The following is a 19018-nucleotide window of genomic DNA, read 5'->3' as shown; positions in this document are numbered from 1 at the left end:
TTAGACAATTTATGTGAATGGCCTGTCCTGCAGAGGACCATTTTCCTCCTGTGGATAACTCCCTGCATTGAGCTCCCCGACCCGAACCGCTGGTGTTTGATTCTAGCACCTTGTCGGGTTGGGGGCTGAAGAAGGCCGTGGCCATTCCACGCTTCCATATGGGAAATCCACCATTGGATCTCCGTGTCCATCTCTTCTGAAAGAGAAACAAATTGGGAATACGTGAGACCCCTGCGTAGGTGAGAAATCTTGAGACACCGAAGAGCTTGATTGTGCAAAGGGCCCAGAAAAATGACCTGTATTAATGAGGAGAGAAGAGTCACAATTCTGGCTAGATGGCGCAAAGAGATTGTGGTAATGGAGAGAGCACGTTTGAGCTTGGTGAACTTTCGAGAGTCGAGACTTAGAGTAGCATTGATAGAATCCACTACAAACCCCAGAAACTGAATTGTTTGTGAAGGGGAGAGAACTGACTTTGTTTTGTTGGTCATGAATCCAAAGGATTCAAGTAAATCAATGGTCACCTGTAAGTGATAGGACAGACGTCTTGGACACTAATTTAGAATTAGAATGTCGTCTAGGTAGACTATTAGTTGGACATCTAGAGATCTCAGGTGCTCTACCACAGGTTTATTACCTTGATAAAACACCACGGAGCAGACGGAAAGGAAGGGAGGTGAATTAAAAAATCTGAGACCTCTACTGAAACTGTAGAAAGCACCTGTGAGGCAGTAAAATAAGGATCATGAGACACGCATCCCAGGGATCCAGCCTGACCATCCAATCCTGAACTTGCAATAGATCCCCAAGGAGATGAACTCCTTCCATCTTGAAGTGGCAGTATACCAGACACTCGTTGAATTTCCTCAGTTTTATGACTGGCCGATAACCCCCATCCCTTTTCTCTACCAGTAACAAATTGCTGAGGAAGCCATGGGGTTGGATAGAAGTTGGCACAATAGCCCCTTTCGCTAACAGACTGGTGATGCACAGAGGTTTGGGACAGGAAGGTTGTATAGGAGTTGTGGAACTCTATTTGGAAACACCAAATTGTTTGAAGGACCCAAGCATCTGTAGTCAGGCTTGCCCAATTGTTGGAGAAAAAAGCCAGCCTGCCCCCGATCTTGATCCCCCTGGATTCCGTACACTCACGTTGTGGGGTATTAAACAACCCATTGCCTGTTCCCCAGGTGCCTCTCTGGTGAGGATACAACCTTGTTGGGTAGAAGTTCCCAAATTTGGTCAGATCGTGCCACTGTCCCCTGCAGGAATCCGCACCTTTGTAGGAGGTTTGGTGGTAAGCACGGCCTGTCATGCACCCCTTGCCATGACCTGCTCAGGCAAAAACCCGAGAGGCGTGAATATACATTTGTTTTTAGGATTGGGCTTTATTAAGGGAATTGAATGTGTTGACCAATTTTCCAAAATTCTTTCACAAAAGGGTCTCCAAAAAGATTACCCTCCGCAGTAGGTCCGGCTTCTGAGGTGGAGAGCTCACCCAATTTAGGGTCAATTTTTATTACCTATGACCTTCGCCTTTCCGTGGAAATAGCACAATTCGCATTTCCTAAGAAAATGATGGCCCTCTGTGCCCAACTGGATAGCGCATCAGGTGATACCAAGGAGCCTGAAGCCTTGGCGTTCACCATGTCACGGATCTTGGCTAACAGACGCGCAATGTCCAGCAATTTATCCTGGCATGACCCCCAGGATCTGTCAATGCCCTTCACCGGGTCGATCACAAACTTGGTGAGAAAAGTAGCAGTCTTCGCATCCATCTCCGGCGTAAGGGCTACTTTACCATTCAAAGCCAGTCTGGTACACTCTGCCTTAAGTCAGTTCCGAACCTCCTTGTCCAACAGCTTTCGTAATCTGACAAATATGTAGGATGCCACCTTAGGGGCAGGGGTCCATTCCACCGATCGTAGATGTGAAAGATCATCCAGATTTAGAATGTCTGAACCTGGATCCTGGGTATCTGTATCTAGGGCGTTAAGACCTGTAGCAGATGGGGCCCCAGAAAGTTACCATGGTCTACTAGTTTCCCCATCTCTGTCAGAGGTTTGGGCAGAATCATCCAAATTTACTGGCTTTGGGGAGTGCGAAGCAAAGAGGGGGGCCACTAATTTAGATGTGGAGGGCTGGGAGTCCATGAAATCTTTCTTAGGCGTGAAGTGTCCATATCCACTCCTTTCTCTTACTTACATTTGGATTCAGAGATTGATGTGGAAGCTGCCCTGGATGTAAAGGGGCCTAGAGCCCTGTACGTGTTTTCATCGGCTTGAGGGGACATTGGCACTCGACCTGGATTTTCTGTATTATCCTCTCCAAGGGTGCCACCACTTGCGACACCGCTTTGAATATTGTCACATCCATTACTTGACAAAAATTATCTTCAATAGGGAGGTATGTAACCTCTTCATAATAATCTTCAAAATCCTCTATTTTGTTAATGTATTTAAGCAATATGGAGGGATGGGGAATAAAAGAATAGGGGAGTCCCCTGTATAATGTATGTATATCAGTAAAGGTTAAATTAAGAGGCCTACCTGAATGATACATAGAGAACTGTGTAATCCTGCCAGGGCATGTCCATGTTAAAATATTTACCGATTCTTATCCGTTAAAACTGGTGTTCCGCTCCAGGCAGTGGCTCTTGTTTATACTTGGGTATTTTCCCGGCAACTAAACCAAACAGTACCGCTCCAGGTAGCGCACGGCGGGACGAGCTTCACAAGCCTCAGCTATTGGGTGAATAACGTGCTGCCTGAGCTGGTGGTCTAGACTCGCTGAGCACAAAAATTGCAAAATGCAGTTCCCCTGGCGGTCAGAAGACCGCACAGTGTCAAGAGCCAGTCAGTCACACAAGCGGCCCACGAAGGAACGAGAACGTTCTAGCGGCCATGCTAGAAAGGAAAAATGCTAATTAGACACAATACATTAGCGAATGTAAAAATGGGCACATAATCTGATGCATCTGTAACGCTATAAGCCTGAAAGAGTTTTTAAAGCACAAATAAGAGAAGAGCGAAAACACTTGGATCAAGCTGCTGGAGCAGCGAAGAAAGAGGAGGATAGAGCGTACTCAGGGGAAGTTTATTGGAAGGACTCTTACTGATTGGTGGACATTTTTCTATTTCCCCATGACTCATGGAAAATGTAGTTTTGTTTAGTTTTAAGCTTCTAATGGCTGCTGGATGTAGTAAAGGGAAGAAAGATGAACCCTAATCCCCGCCTCCGCTCCTGACATAGAATTTCTGTAGGTATGCCAAAGCAACATGGTGATGTCTAATATTCGCAGCGTGCAGATGAGAAACCAAAAAACGTTTGCCTGGAACACTATAAATTTAGCAAAATAACATAAATTGGGTTGTGCTTTGGATTTGGGGTCGACCACAATGACCTGTGGGGAGGAATCAAACCACCTGCCCGGGATCAGAAAAGCAATAAAAAAATGCACAGTACCAAGTCTAAAATGAGTAAGAAACAATCTTGGGTAAAAATCATATACTGTTCTTGCCCTGCAGAAACACATATTGCTGAATGAGCAACTGCTGTTCTCGAAGATTCTGCCTTTAGGTTACACATCCTAGCCCTATATGTTAGACAGGAGTTCTTTCTAGTAGACTATACGTAAAACCCAGGGTTTTCATAAAACTCTGGAACTTCCATCTCAGAAAAAATGTTTCAGATATGTGAACCACAAAATTAGAAGAACATTATCTAGGCCTCCGCATTGAAAGCCTGTCTCATATGAGGAAAACTTAGTTGCAAATACTAATACCCTCCATCTTCACTGCAATCTCACAGATTTCTGATTTGCGAGTTGCATTTCCTGTAGGAATGTAAATAGACCATCCCTTAGTGTCGGGTTTAGAAGAGTAGGATCTGCTTCTTATAGTTACCCCCACTTTTTGCTGATGTTTCACTGTTTCCAGAACCCCAGCCTAGCTGCTTTCTCCTATAAATTAATTGCATGTACTTTAGGTACACACCAGATTGGATTCTGGGGTACCTTTATAAGTCCCTAGTATATGGTATATTATGTACCTAGGGCATAGGTACCCCAGAGGCCTCTCAGGGGATGCAGCATGTATTATGCCACCCCTGGGAGACCATTCAAAATGACAAACCAGGACTGCTACATGCACCCCTTACTTAGATAAAGGTTCACTATATCTATCCTCATTACTGCACATATAAACCTATCTGTCACCCCTATGGCAGGCCTTATCAATCCTGAAGGCAGGGTGCTGGGTTTTATGTGAGAGGGTGCCAATGCATGAGCATAGCCCCTCTGCAGCTTTCATAACCTATATTCCGCGGTTGTTTGTGATACAGCCAATTATATATACATAAGTGCATTATAACCTCGCGGTAAATGCTAACTTTAAAATGGCTGCATGGAAACATGTTATGTTTGGTGTCAAACACCGTGGAATCATACCTCCACACCAGTAACTGGTGTGGGAGGTATGATTCCACCCTACTAGAGGCAGAAATATGACAACACCGGTACACCCGGTACCAGCTTTACAAACCCTGGCATCACAAAATGGATGCTGCCAGCCACAGACATGAGTCTGCCCTCCTGCTGCTGGACGAAACTCCGGCAGGGAATGGCTGGACAATAGGTTTCTGGTCACAGGGAGGTGTGACCACCTCCCAGACAGGCTTTAGTGTATTGGGGCTGGGTGGGTGCACTCAGAGTGCTTTGATGTCTGCACTGGGGGCTTATTTGGTGTCCCTGTGCATAGTCCAGCTCAAACCGGTTGCAGGGGCTATCAGCCCCTGCTCTGGTGCAAAACTGGACTAAGGACATGGGTGTAGCCACCCCTCTGTCCTGACTCTCCCATAGGGGGGTCCCCAGAGTTTGTCCCACCCCTTCCTTGGGTATAAAGTAGGAACCCCTGGCTACAGGACTTTAGATTTACTTGGACTAATTTCTGCTACCGAAACCAAGTACTTCAGCTATCTACACTACGTTGGATGACCAAAGAATCTCCCTTGGAGTAAAGGAGTTACTCCGCTGCAAGTCAGGCACCTGAAACGCATGTGACCGGTTTGATCTACGCAGCTCCTGAAGGACTCCGAAGATTTTACAACACAGGTGGTGGGTTCTCAAGCTTCCTCGAGGCTGACCAGTGCTCTCAGCAAACCTATGACCCACAGCCCTCGTGGGGACCGTGCAACCCGTACCCCTGGACACTGTGCACATTTGCAGCAGCATATGCTTTTAGGCGATCCCTGAGGCTGTGCTTTGGGCTTTTTGTAGTCCAGATCCCGAGCAGTGATTGCACCGAAGATTGCCGGCCTACACTCCACAAGTGTTCCGGGGGCTGATATTTGGTGGTACCTCTCAAGGTCCCTTCGCGATCCCTGGTCTGTTGACCTGTGGGTCCCTGAGAAGGGAACTTTAACTTTCAGTGGGCTTCCCTGATTGCTCCAGACGTGCCCCGACTCTCCATTGCTTGGGGGGTCCACAGGACCTTGCTGGTCCACACCAAAGCATCTTTTCTCTGACCGCGTGGGTTGCAGTTGTCAAGGCTTGTTAGTCCTCAATCCGGACACTGATCCCCCAGCACTCGACATTCTTCGTGGGACAGCTTGCCTGCAGACTTTGGTCATCGTCAACGTCTCCTGTCCCCGTGGCTGCAGAATCAAGCTTCATCTCTTTGCACCTGAAGCACCCGACATCGGTGGGCATTCATCTACCGAGCCCCTGGTCACTGGCAAGTGACCCAGACACTGTCTCCTCTGCTTTCAGGTTCTTCTTGGCTCCGATCCAGGCTTGGATCACACCGGACCCTTTTCCTCTTCACGGCTGCAGCACTTTGCAGCATCATGCCATTGAAATGACGAAGATTCCTGACACCATTTGACACCTGTGCACCAGGCTTCCCTGGGTTAGGTAACACGAGTACTCTGGTACTCACATGGGTGCTGGCCTTGGGACCTTCTAAGTTTGAAAGGGTTTGCTCAAAGTCCTCTCCTAAGTGTCCTTAATATTTAAAATTACAACCGCGACTTTCCCATAGAATTGTACTGAGCTCGCAACTGTGTTCTCACACTGCACGCGTCCCCCGTGGGTCCCCTGTGTCACTACCTTGGGTGGTTCCTTGGGGTCCCAGCGATTCTACGTGCTCTAGGCACTGTGTCTAGTCAAGTCGTGGTTGTTGTACCACTTTCTTAATATATGGCTTGGTCTCCCCCTTGGGCCCACTGTGTATTGTGCTATTTACTGTTGTTCTAGTGTATTAATATTGTGTGCCTTGTTCTCTAATCTCATAAAGAGGTTAGTAGAGAGTATTTAGTAATAAATACATATATTTTATACATACCTTGTGTGGGTCTCCTTTCATTTGGTCATTCCAGAGGTTATAATCTGGTAAACCAAGCTGCTTTACATTCCTTCGAGACTTAACATGAAGGCTGCTCTCCATAGTTACCACTAGGATAGCTTTCAATAAAGGTTGTCTTTAACCTAATCATCAATAAGCTTGTTTGGACTGGTGCAAGGTGACCACTATAACTAGTGGACAGCATATACCAGGCCAACTTCCCGCCTCGGGTATGAAAGTACTTGAAATAATTTGTTGGCTAGCCACATTTTTCTTATATTCCAAGTAAGGAACGTGCATCTAAGTGACACGCCTCATCTTTGATTCTGCATGACTATTTGTCGTCTGGTCCCCTGGGAACTTCTCACAATACATTATGCACATTACACCTCGTACTTGCTTATTTGCAAGCACAGTTGAGTAATCCACCATGGAAATTTCATAACTCCTACATCCCAGAAAAGAGTTGTGATGCCCAAACATCACTAACCCTTACTAAATATCTGTATATTCTACCTCGCAGCACTGAGTAAAGGGAGATCTAGGGAGACACAGTTCTTTTGTCCGTCACTATCACTGACCAGCCTGACCTTGCTTACTTCGGTACGAATGTAAATAATGTTTACACTGATATATGCCATCTGTTTAAGGGGCCTTTTTCACAATTTCTTTTGGTTCCATTGCACTCACCTTCCATTCACAGATCCCTACTTACTGCTTTCGCTCCTTTCCAGGGCCATTCTCATATACCATCTGCCCGTTAAGTAGTTATTTGGGGCTGTTCCTGGTTTTCATCTGAAGATATTTTAGAGACCAGGCCTGAGTCCTATCGGCTGTTTTGTTCATCAGTGCACAGATGTCTCCTTTTTCACCGGTTTGGTCGGGCGTGGGACTCCACTACTTTTGGATCATTTTTTTCTGTTTCCTTTAAAGGAGGTGCTAGTAAGCCCAATTAGCATAGTCTTTCGCTGCCAAGTGTTTTTCCTGCAAATCCCATGATTCCAATTGTTTATTAAAGAAAATGGCCTTGCCATCTTTTATTGCCTGTAACTTGTTGGGGAACATTAGTATATACAGTATCCCAACATTCCTCAATCTTCCTTTACCTCCATGAATAAAGCCCTTTTGTGCTGGACTGTTGTTCTGTAATCTAGGAACAATGATACCATGTAATTGTTCAGCCTTGTACTGTCCTGTAGCTCTGACCTTTTGTAGTAGATAATGGCCTTTTGGAGTAGTCTGGGAAACGGAGCAGGCTGGCTACCACTGGCTTTGGCCACTCTTCTGGAGGGGAGGGATATCGTTGACACCCCAAAGTCTTTCTCCCGGGCATGGAATTTGGAGAGCAAGGCCACCATGTGCGTACCATCAGTGCCTTCTGACAGGCCTACTGCTAAAATGTTAATGTATCTGCTCAGGCCATCTGAGTCCTCGGCTCAATATTCAAGGACTGCACCCTTTCCGTCAAGTCTACACGTTATCCTTGGAAGGACAAACCTCACTTAAGGCATTTTTAGGTCTCGCCTAGCGTTGCAGTGCTCATGCGTTGCTCACTCTGCGAGACATATTGTGAGAGAGTAGATTTCAGAAGGGGGCTTTGATGCCCCGCCCCTCATTTTCATTGGATGGCTTCGTTTATGGTAAACGGTGGCCTCCGATTGAAAATGAGGGTTCTTTGTTACCGCCCTTTCTCCTTTTGGTACGGCCCATCCGGACTGGATTGTTTGCAACACGGCCGTCGTGAAGCAATTTCTTATCTAAAGGAGGCATGTTATATAAACAAGCTGTGAAGCAAAGGATCTAGTGCGGATGGGCCGTCCCAAAAGGTGACAGGGCGGTAACAAACTAGCACTGTTTGGAGAGCTTGTTTGATTAGTGCTCCCTTAGCGCCGTGAGAAGCGAGGGCAAACAAATGTGGGAACAATGAGAACATAACAAGGGCTAGTTTTGCTTGTTACAGTACCTGGTTAATAGCATAACTGACTCACAAGCCCGGGCAGGTCCCTGAATACAGCAGACCCCACCTCCCACCTAATTAAGCGACTTGGATGTAGACCCCAGCCCTCGCTTCCGGTGTGCCAGCTTTCCAGTGTGGACGACTGTCCCTCCCCTCCCCATGGAGCCCCCAACCAACACTGACATTTTCGCAGAATCGAGGAGCGAGCCCCTCCTCCAAACTGCGTGATGAAGCTGCATTATTAGCAGGTGCGCGGTTGCTGCATACCCATAGATGAGCGCCGGCTCTGGTCTCTGTGCCCCTGTGCGTAACACAGGCCCCCGCAGCTCCCACGGTGCGGGGGGGCCCCGAGCTGCAGGGGGCCCCCACAGCACAATACTCTGGCCCAAGAGCTCTGATTAGATCCAGAGTGGGGGGCCCTCTGTGTACGTGGCAGGGGGGCCCCCTAAACTTTTGTTACGCAACTGCCCTGTGCGCAGCAAGTTGGGTGACTGGGAACCGCAGATAGAGCAGGGGAGCTACACTGGGTAGAAGAGGGATCGTACACCAGGCGCAGCGTGAGGTTTGCAGAGAGAAAGGAGACAGCCTGCTCAAGGCACAGGGAGAGACTGCATAGAACAAGCATTTGCAAAGCAATAGCTCTCGCAACAGTTTGAGTTCTGTGCATTGTATATGACAATGCCTTTTATTTATGTGTTGGTTTTTAAAATATAAATAAAAGGCATTATCATTTACAATGCCAATAGCTTAAACTCTCGCAAATGAGAAGACCTATTGCACTGAAAATGCTTTTTATTTTGTATCACTTGGTTCGTCAATTTAAGTTGGCCACCCTGAAGCATTCCTAGACTCACTACTACTGTGTCAATCTTAGTTTTTAAGGCCCCCTATAGGCAGATATCTCCCTCATGATATTATCCAGTTTATCTGGTGGGCCATTATTTGCTTCTTTGTGACTTGCCAAACGACGTTGTTAGCTCTGTTTCTCTCCCGTCTACTGCCGCCTTGTTCATTGACCCCACTAAGGGGCCGGAAACACCACTTCTCTATCACAGTACCATGCATGCCTGCCTCTAAAGCGTCACATCAGCTCCTCCAGATGTACGCTCCGTCTTTCAGCCAACACTTGCTTCGACGCCTCCTCGTGCCAGGTCAGTTCCCAGCAGTTCCTTCACCTCCACACTGTGCTTCTTAAGCCAGTATAAGGACAAGCTGAAGGGAAGGGGGTTTATAGTCAGGCTCACCCTGTGTGTTCCTCTGTGTTTGGTTGGCTTCCCATTGGTCAAGAGCCTTTCTGCGCCTTTACTGCAGGCACCATTTTAATTTTGCATCTTATTCCTATTCTTCAATCTTCCGCAATTAGTTGCATTCTGAGGTGTGCTGATCTTCCCACTCCTGTGCTAAGTTAGTACACACTCCCCAGGCAGGTGATGGTTTTTTGGCCCACAGGTGCTCAATATGGTGGGGCTGCACCCAGTCAACCATTCTTTCGCCAACCATGCCACCTAAGATAGGAACCAGCCATATGCAAATCAGTCTTGGTTCTGCTCCAAAGAGAACAGTCCAGCCCGAACTGCCAGGCCAGATCCCCTCTGAATGGGAGCACAAGCAGCCCCAGGTTCAACAGCCTCACCCCCCCCCCCCCCCCCCCCCCACCAAGCAACCCACTGTTCTTCCAGCCAGCCAAACTACTCCACCAGTTCCTACCACTCCTTACCCTCTTGCCTCGTCAAAGTTAAGTTTGTTTCTAGTAATACAGCAGTGCATCAGTCCATTTTTTATATTTAGGAGCATGTCCTCTGCCCCAACAGCAGGCGACCTGCGTCTTCGCTAGTAGTAGCGCTAAGGATAGAAACATTTTCTGTTAATAAAATTAGGTGTGCGTGCTTCCATGGTAGATAAAAATTATTATTTTTGGACAATAGTGTTTTTTTTGTTTCTGCTGAAATGTATATATTTTGTTTTCTAAGGACACCAATGTATTTAAATATAATTGCGGTCCCAGTTACAGCAATGCCTTTAACATTGGCGAAATAGGTAAGTAATGTGACAGATTCGTGCTGCATAATTTGTCTTTAGTCACATATGTGGCAGAATTTATCTTTCCTTATTATTTATTTACCCTCTTACTGATCAATATTTTGTCAGCTGTACTGCATAATTTGGCTTCCTGTTTTATGGGACCCTGCCTTGTATAATTTGCGAAGATTGGTAAAAACTGCAGATCATGTACTTCATACTTTTACACACTTGTTCATGGTCTTCGTTTATGGTAAACGGTGGCCTCCGATTGAAAATGAGGGTTCTTTGTTACCGCCCTTTCTCCTTTTGGTACGGCCCATCCGGACTGGATTGTTTGCAACACGGCCGTCGTGAAGCAATTTCTTATCTAAAGGAGGCATGTTATATAAACAAGCTGTGAAGCAAAGGATCTAGTGCGGATGGGCCGTCCCAAAAGGTGACAGGGCGGTAACAAACTAGCACTGTTTGGAGAGCTTGTTTGATTAGTGCTCCCTTAGCGCCGTGAGAAGCGAGGGCAAACAAATGTGGGAACAATGAGAACATAACAAGGGCTAGTTTTGCTTGTTACAGTACCTGGTTAATAGCATAACTGACTCACAAGCCCGGGCAGGTCCCTGAATACAGCAGACCCCACCTCCCACCTAATTAAGCGACTTGGATGTAGACCCCAGCCCTCGCTTCCGGTGTGCCAGCTTTCCAGTGTGGACGACTGTCCCTCCCCTCCCCATGGAGCCCCCAACCAACACTGACATTTTCGCAGAATCGAGGAGCGAGCCCCTCCTCCAAACTGCGTGATGAAGCTGCATTATTAGCAGGTGCGCGGTTGCTGCATACCCATAGATGAGCGCCGGCTCTGGTCTCTGTGCCCCTGTGCGTAACACAGGCCCCCGCAGCTCCCACGGTGCGGGGGGGCCCCGAGCTGCAGGGGGCCCCCACAGCACAATACTCTGGCCCAAGAGCTCTGATTAGATCCAGAGTGGGGGGCCCTCTGTGTACGTGGCAGGGGGGCCCCCTAAACTTTTGTTACGCAACTGCCCTGTGCGCAGCAAGTTGGGTGACTGGGAACCGCAGATAGAGCAGGGGAGCTACACTGGGTAGAAGAGGGATCGTACACCAGGCGCAGCGTGAGGTTTGCAGAGAGAAAGGAGACAGCCTGCTCAAGGCACAGGGAGAGACTGCATAGAACAAGCATTTGCAAAGCAATAGCTCTCGCAACAGTTTGAGTTCTGTGCATTGTATATGACAATGCCTTTTATTTATGTGTTGGTTTTTAAAATATAAATAAAAGGCATTATCATTTACAATGCCAATAGCTTAAACTCTCGCAAATGAGAAGACCTATTGCACTGAAAATGCTTTTTATTTTGTATCACTTGGTTCGTCAATTTAAGTTGGCCACCCTGAAGCATTCCTAGACTCACTACTACTGTGTCAATCTTAGTTTTTAAGGCCCCCTATAGGCAGATATCTCCCTCATGATATTATCCAGTTTATCTGGTGGGCCATTATTTGCTTCTTTGTGACTTGCCAAACGACGTTGTTAGCTCTGTTTCTCTCCCGTCTACTGCCGCCTTGTTCATTGACCCCACTAAGGGGCCGGAAACACCACTTCTCTATCACAGTACCATGCATGCCTGCCTCTAAAGCGTCACATCAGCTCCTCCAGATGTACGCTCCGTCTTTCAGCCAACACTTGCTTCGACGCCTCCTCGTGCCAGGTCAGTTCCCAGCAGTTCCTTCACCTCCACACTGTGCTTCTTAAGCCAGTATAAGGACAAGCTGAAGGGAAGGGGGTTTATAGTCAGGCTCACCCTGTGTGTTCCTCTGTGTTTGGTTGGCTTCCCATTGGTCAAGAGCCTTTCTGCGCCTTTACTGCAGGCACCATTTTAATTTTGCATCTTATTCCTATTCTTCAATCTTCCGCAATTAGTTGCATTCTGAGGTGTGCTGATCTTCCCACTCCTGTGCTAAGTTAGTACACACTCCCCAGGCAGGTGATGGTTTTTTGGCCCACAGGTGCTCAATATGGTGGGGCTGCACCCAGTCAACCATTCTTTCGCCAACCATGCCACCTAAGATAGGAACCAGCCATATGCAAATCAGTCTTGGTTCTGCTCCAAAGAGAACAGTCCAGCCCGAACTGCCAGGCCAGATCCCCTCTGAATGGGAGCACAAGCAGCCCCAGGTTCAACAGCCTCACCCCCCCCCCCCCCCCCCCCACCAAGCAACCCACTGTTCTTCCAGCCAGCCAAACTACTCCACCAGTTCCTACCACTCCTTACCCTCTTGCCTCGTCAAAGTTAAGTTTGTTTCTAGTAATACAGCAGTGCATCAGTCCATTTTTTATATTTAGGAGCATGTCCTCTGCCCCAACAGCAGGCGACCTGCGTCTTCGCTAGTAGTAGCGCTAAGGATAGAAACATTTTCTGTTAATAAAATTAGGTGTGCGTGCTTCCATGGTAGATAAAAATTATTATTTTTGGACAATAGTGTTTTTTTTGTTTCTGCTGAAATGTATATATTTTGTTTTCTAAGGACACCAATGTATTTAAATATAATTGCGGTCCCAGTTACAGCAATGCCTTTAACATTGGCGAAATAGGTAAGTAATGTGACAGATTCGTGCTGCATAATTTGTCTTTAGTCACATATGTGGCAGAATTTATCTTTCCTTATTATTTATTTACCCTCTTACTGATCAATATTTTGTCAGCTGTACTGCATAATTTGGCTTCCTGTTTTATGGGACCCTGCCTTGTATAATTTGCGAAGATTGGTAAAAACTGCAGATCATGTACTTCATACTTTTACACACTTGTTCATGGTCTTGGTAAAGTGCCTTATATTATACAACATATTATATTGCTGTTTAGTCGTTTTTGTTAAGAATTAAACACTCCCGCATTGTTTCACAGATCGCTCTCCAGACATCGATAATTATTCCGAAGAAGAGGAAGAAAGCTATTCTTCTGAACAGGAAGGAAGTGACGACCCGCTTCATGGACAGGTACTGGAGCGGTAGTAAAGACCTGCTGTAACACTTGCTGGCTTTCCTGTTGGTAGATTTATTTTACCCTTTTCTATCCCTCCTTTGGGAGTAGAGTTTTCCCTGCCACAGGCGATCTTTTTTCTTCATTATAAACTTAAGTATAGTTTGCCACAACAGTATATAGTTTTCCACAACAGTATATAGCTTTCCACAACAGTATATAGCTTTCCACAACAGTATATAGCTTTCCACAGCAGTATATAGCTTTCCACAACACTACTGCCATCATACGATGCACCGAAGATAATAGTTTGAAACCCTTGTATCTTTCACTAAGTTCAGAGGCGAAACAACCGTAAGATTGTTTTTCCTGGTGATGCCTAGGTTGTGAGTGCCTTTGGGGTAGGTGGTTTTTGTCTGCCCTGTTGATTTCCCTTTCTTCCAGCTACTTATGTCATGTTACATGGACAGTTTGTCGTACTTATAATTCATGTTTTTTAGATGACTAGCAGAAGATTTTTTGTAGGTGCTTGCCACAAACTCATCTGAGGATCATGCTGGTTTCCGCATTGATCCATTCCCTACACCTCCTACTTGTTAGTCTTCATAAGTCTGCTAGGCATGTCGCTAAGAAAACTCAGTCGAACCTAGGTCTAGGAGAAATGGTTTAAAAAGACAGTAAAATGTTAGCTAATTAAGCAAGAAAGGGACTGAATTGGTTGCAACTTCAAGAATAGTCGGTACACGAATCAAAGCACTCTGTATATAGCACATACTTTAAATGAGTAGTAATCCGAGTTGATGGGACTCTACATAGCTGCACATGCTGAACAGAACTCCTGTCAGTCCATCCCCCTGTTCCTATATTCCCAGCACTGGCTTTATGCTAAGGCGTGCCCTCTGGTTGTAGGTGGTTTCATTGAAAAACAATTTCATGGAACACCATTATTACGAAACTATTTCACCTATAGAAATTTGCAGGATGAATGGCATCCACCATTTCACAGAAGCCAATTCATAGAATGTCTTTCTTTTTTTTTTAAATTAGCTTTTAGATTCTTATTTTTAAGGTGTGAATGCAAGGGTTGCCAGTCTTACTTTTAGTCAGAGACATTTATTTCATCGCTTTGCTTCAGGGAACATTATTTCTAATTGATATATTTTACATTGTCAAACAAGTACTTTGGTTACAATAATTGCCTGGACCCTCACCACCCCTAGGCACCATCCATCTTTGGCTCCCCTCACAGCCCCTAAACATCATCCATCCCTGCCCCTAAAATCTTCTCCCCATGCTTAAACTCCACCCATCCCAGAACCTTAAAAACCTTCACCACACCTAAACTCCACTCATTCCTTATTCACTGAAAAAAACCATAGGTTTCAGGGACGTTATAGTTAGAAATTAGCATTTAAAAACCCTTAGAAATTCACTGAAAAAACCATAGGTTGCAGGGACGTTATAGTTAGTTTGACATTTCACTCGTACAAAACCAGAGAAATTCAGCTGTTGTAGTTAGTGGAGATAACTATAACTCGCACCCCGCAATGGACTGCTGATGACATCACATATTACATCACTCATGACTTGCTCAGTGACATCACTGATGACATCACTGATGACATCATCCAGTGACTGAGTGTTTCTAAAAATTTCAAGAATGTTATATCTATAGATGCCAAGGTATATTGAAGAATGATTGGTTGTCAGTAAACCTGTATGGGTCCCTGAGTGTTTGTGTGGGTGGGAGGGTGTAACTCCATGCATGGATGTGTGAGTGGGTGATTTACTGGGTGTATGCGTTTGAGTGCGTGTGTTAGAGAGTGTATGGGTGAGTGAGTGTATGTATAGCTGTGTTGGTGAGTGAATGGATGTGTTAGTGGTATATGTGTAAGTAACTACATATGTGAAAGGGAGTATTTGTGAGTGTTGGAGTATATAAGTGAGTATGTGTGACAGTGAGTGATTGTGACAGTGGCTGCATGGACATGTGTGTGCTTATGTCTGTAATTTTTGAAGACCTACGTATCTGTATGAATAAGTGATGTGGTGTGTGTATAACTGTATAGGTGAGTAAATGACAGTGTAATTAATTCTTTGGGTGAGTGGCAGTGTGTGAGTGTCTATATGGGTGTATGAGTGAATATATCAGTGGCTGTATTGATGAATGACTGCGTGTATGAGTGACTGTATGGGTTAGTGGGTGGATGTGTGTGTAGACATATGAATCACTGATCGGGTATGTACTAACTGCTATTGGTGTGTCTATGGTTTCGATATTGGTAGTTTGTATTTTAGAGTGGGTGTATGAAAGGTTTTATTAAGGTGTGAGGAGGTGCATCAGATGATCACGTGGATGATGTCATCAGTGATGTCATCAGTGATGTCACTGAGCATGTCATGAGTGATGTTATATGTGACGTCATCAGCAGTGCATTGCGGGGGCGCTAGTTATAGTTATCTGTACTTATAATAACAGCTGAATTTCTCTGGTTTTGTACGAGTGAAATGTCCAACTAACTAGAAGGTCTCTGCAACCTATGTTTTTTCAGTAAATTTCTAAGGTTTTTTAAATGCTAATTTCTAACTATAACATAGCAGTCGCGTTTGCAGAGCGGTGGAGAAAGGGGAGAGTGGCCTCCGAACACCTCTTAGCAATCCCATTGTGTGGGATTTACTGGAGGTAACAGGAGGGATAGTTAGCCCCCAGCATCAACCTTGGGGGCCAACTACCCCTCCTATTACCTCCAGTAAGTCCCACACAGCAGGATTGCAATCTTCTCATACCAGGCCACGCCCCCTTTCTCCACCACTCTGCAGACACACCTCCTGGTGCGTTCTGGGTTTAAGTCCCCTTGAATACTGAGGGTCCCTGGGGGCCAAGTGGCCCACCAGGTACTTCCAGTAAGCGCCACAGAGCTGGAGTGCAGAGAGGTGGTCCGAGGCCACGTCCCTTTTTACACCACTCTGCAAACGCGGGTCCTGGCACACTGCTGGTGGGGCGATGAGGTCCTCTTGTGTCCTGAGGACCTGAGGACACAAGTGAACTTCATCCTCCGAGCAGCAGTCCGCCAGGACCTGCGTTTGCAGAGTGGTGTAAAAAGTGGCGTAATATATAATATATATATATATATATATATATATATCTATGTAACCAAGTCCTCTGTACCAAGTCAAAGGATGACGACGCCGTGTCCAGGTTCAAAAAGAGTTTTATTGCTTACACAGCCGGTTTGGACGCGTTTCGCCTGCCCAGCAGGCTTGTTCACCAACTGTTCGTACATATTTCGAAACCTTATTTACATGCTTACGTGCTCGTCCCAAATCACGTGACGTGACTACAGCCACAGTATCATGGAAGACAGACTCGTAGTTTAAACGGGAAAATCCTTAAGCTTTGGTGCAAATATACGTAAATCTGTCTAAATTAAAACAAATCCACTATCATGGGAAATAATATATTGGCACATCTTTTATAATTATTGGAGGATTAAGTGTAGATGCACAGAATATTACTGTTGATATCACTGCATCTAGCGTGATATCGACCATAGCCAAAACACAATATGACTAACTTCCCACTCTTATCAGGATTACTGAATTTTCACCACACGCATTCCACCACGTTATTAATCACGTTATTCACCACATATAGCCCCAGTGGGCCTAAATTGACTTATAATCATTAAGGTCTAACCAATTGTTGTGTCAGACATTCTGAGTTCCACATATCATATACCGTGCAAAAGACAAACACCATAAAGAAATTACATTAAAAACAGTAACGAGGGAGGTCTTTTGGCTGCTAATCTTCATCAATACATTCCCAAGCTATTTACAAATGTGTGATAAGGTCTTCTTCCATGTTGAGACCTATGGGGGTACGTGTGTTTAAGGCAAGGATGTAAGAAGATTCAAGTCTCCTTAGCTTCTTCTCGCGATTGCCCCCTCTTACATTCGGCACAATGCAATCGATGACAAAGTAGGATAAGCCTTTCTCATTCTTGGCATGATGGGATTCGAAATGACGGGCCACGGGGTATGTTCGGTCCCCGTTTTTGATGGCCCTCAGATGCTGTAAGATCCTCTTATGCACTGGATGGATTGTGCTGCCCACGTACCGCATGCCACAAGGGCATTGAAGTACGTAGACAGCATAATCAGTCTTGCACGTAAAACACCCTTGGATCTTTTTCACTCTTTTTGATAGACCCAGTGCATAAGACACGGTATTTTTCCCGTGAATGCAGGCCTTGCATTTATTGCATTTCAAAAAGCCTGGTTTTCTCATTAGCCAGGCACTGCCTTTGGACACTTGTTATTTGGAGGTCAGCATGTTCGATACTAGCATCTGTTTAAATGATCTGGCTTTTCGGAAAGTCATTGCCGTTTTTTTCCGAACAAATTTCCCCAGAAGAGGGTCATTACGAATTATGTGCCAATGCTTGGTGAGTATGCCCCTGATCTGTCTGTGCTTTGTATTGTAGGTGGTGATCATTCGTATTTCCTTATTGTTTCTTTTAGTTTTGTTGTGGCTCGCATTGAAAAGAATGTCCTCTCTAGATATTTTTTTAGCTTTTGTTACAGCTTGACTAATGACCTCTTCTGTGTACCCCCTGGCCCTAAAACGACTGGTTAGACCTGAGAGTTCTTGCTCTATAATCTTTTCCTCACTACAGTTTCGAATTGTCCTGAGGCTCTCCCCGTAGGGGATACTTCTAATCAGGCTAAAGGGAAAGAGCTACCTTACAGAAGCACATAGCCAATTGAATGATGCGAACAATTATAACAAAATCAGTGACACTGTGATGCATACAAGTTATAAATTGTTTAATGATCAGCTTTATTTGTGGTACAGTCAAAACTTGTTGACACGTGATTAATTATTGTGCAGATAATGAGGACCCCCTGAAAATTCCTAGGACAGGGTAACATATATTTATAGAATAACAACCTAGGCAATTTTTGTAAATAGCAATAGTAGATATTTTCTTTTGATAGTCAGACCAGTTTAAGCAGTAAGACGAAACAAAAATTAAGATTGTGATTCTTTTTTAATTATAAATTCTGAATACATTCACAATTAAAAACAAATTTATTCTATACATAAAAAATCATAACAAATGGTAAAATAAATTGTGGGTTACATGGAGATAAAAGATAAACAAATGTGGTGGCACAACTGTTTATAGTTCGACGCGCGTTTCGGCGTAGTTAACGCCTTCGTCAGGAAAACTAAGGCCACAATTCCTGTTTTTCAAAGTTCAGAAGGAGGCTTTTTCCAGGTAGATAGATAGATAATTTTTTCTTATAGGTGAATACCTTAATGGATGTTTATTCACTCAAAGATAGTGGATGTTGAGAGGGGATGGCTATTCTTTTATGATATGAATTCCGGTAACTCCATAAATATAGCGCAACCTTATTTGACGGAAGTTTTACATGTCAATGACAGTTCTTTTGGTATTTCATTATGAATAGTTCTTATATGTGTTAAAACCTGGTATTTAATAGGTTCTTGTAAATGCCGGTCTTGATAAAATTTGTTGATAAATAAAACAATGGTTGAAGGGGCGTCGCAGGTATGATATAACCTTTGTGTTCGACGCGTTAACGATGTCGACCGGGCTCCTTGGATAATAGTCCATCCATGGCTGAAGCTGGTAGCTGCCTTCCTATGACACCACCACCAAGTATACCTGTACTTG

At 45.0% G+C, this 19018-nt stretch overlaps 1 protein-coding gene across 2 annotated transcripts in view; it reads left to right on the top strand.

Moving 5' to 3' along the window:
- PACS1 (phosphofurin acidic cluster sorting protein 1) overlaps nt 1-19018 on the top strand; it is a 1493664-nt gene that overhangs the window by 403482 nt on the left and 1071164 nt on the right. For both annotated transcript variants that reach the window (XM_085625739.1, XM_085625738.1), the window contains exon 6: nt 13236-13327. In XM_085625739.1, the coding sequence (XP_085481865.1) occupies nt 13236-13327 (92 nt within the window). The remainder of the gene's footprint in view (nt 1-13235; nt 13328-19018) is intronic.

This window comes from Triturus cristatus, chromosome 9, assembly GCF_964204655.1.
Source record: "Triturus cristatus chromosome 9, aTriCri1.1, whole genome shotgun sequence".
NCBI lineage: Eukaryota > Metazoa > Chordata > Amphibia > Caudata > Salamandridae > Triturus > Triturus cristatus.
This window is presented reverse-complemented; position numbering and strand designations above follow the sequence as displayed.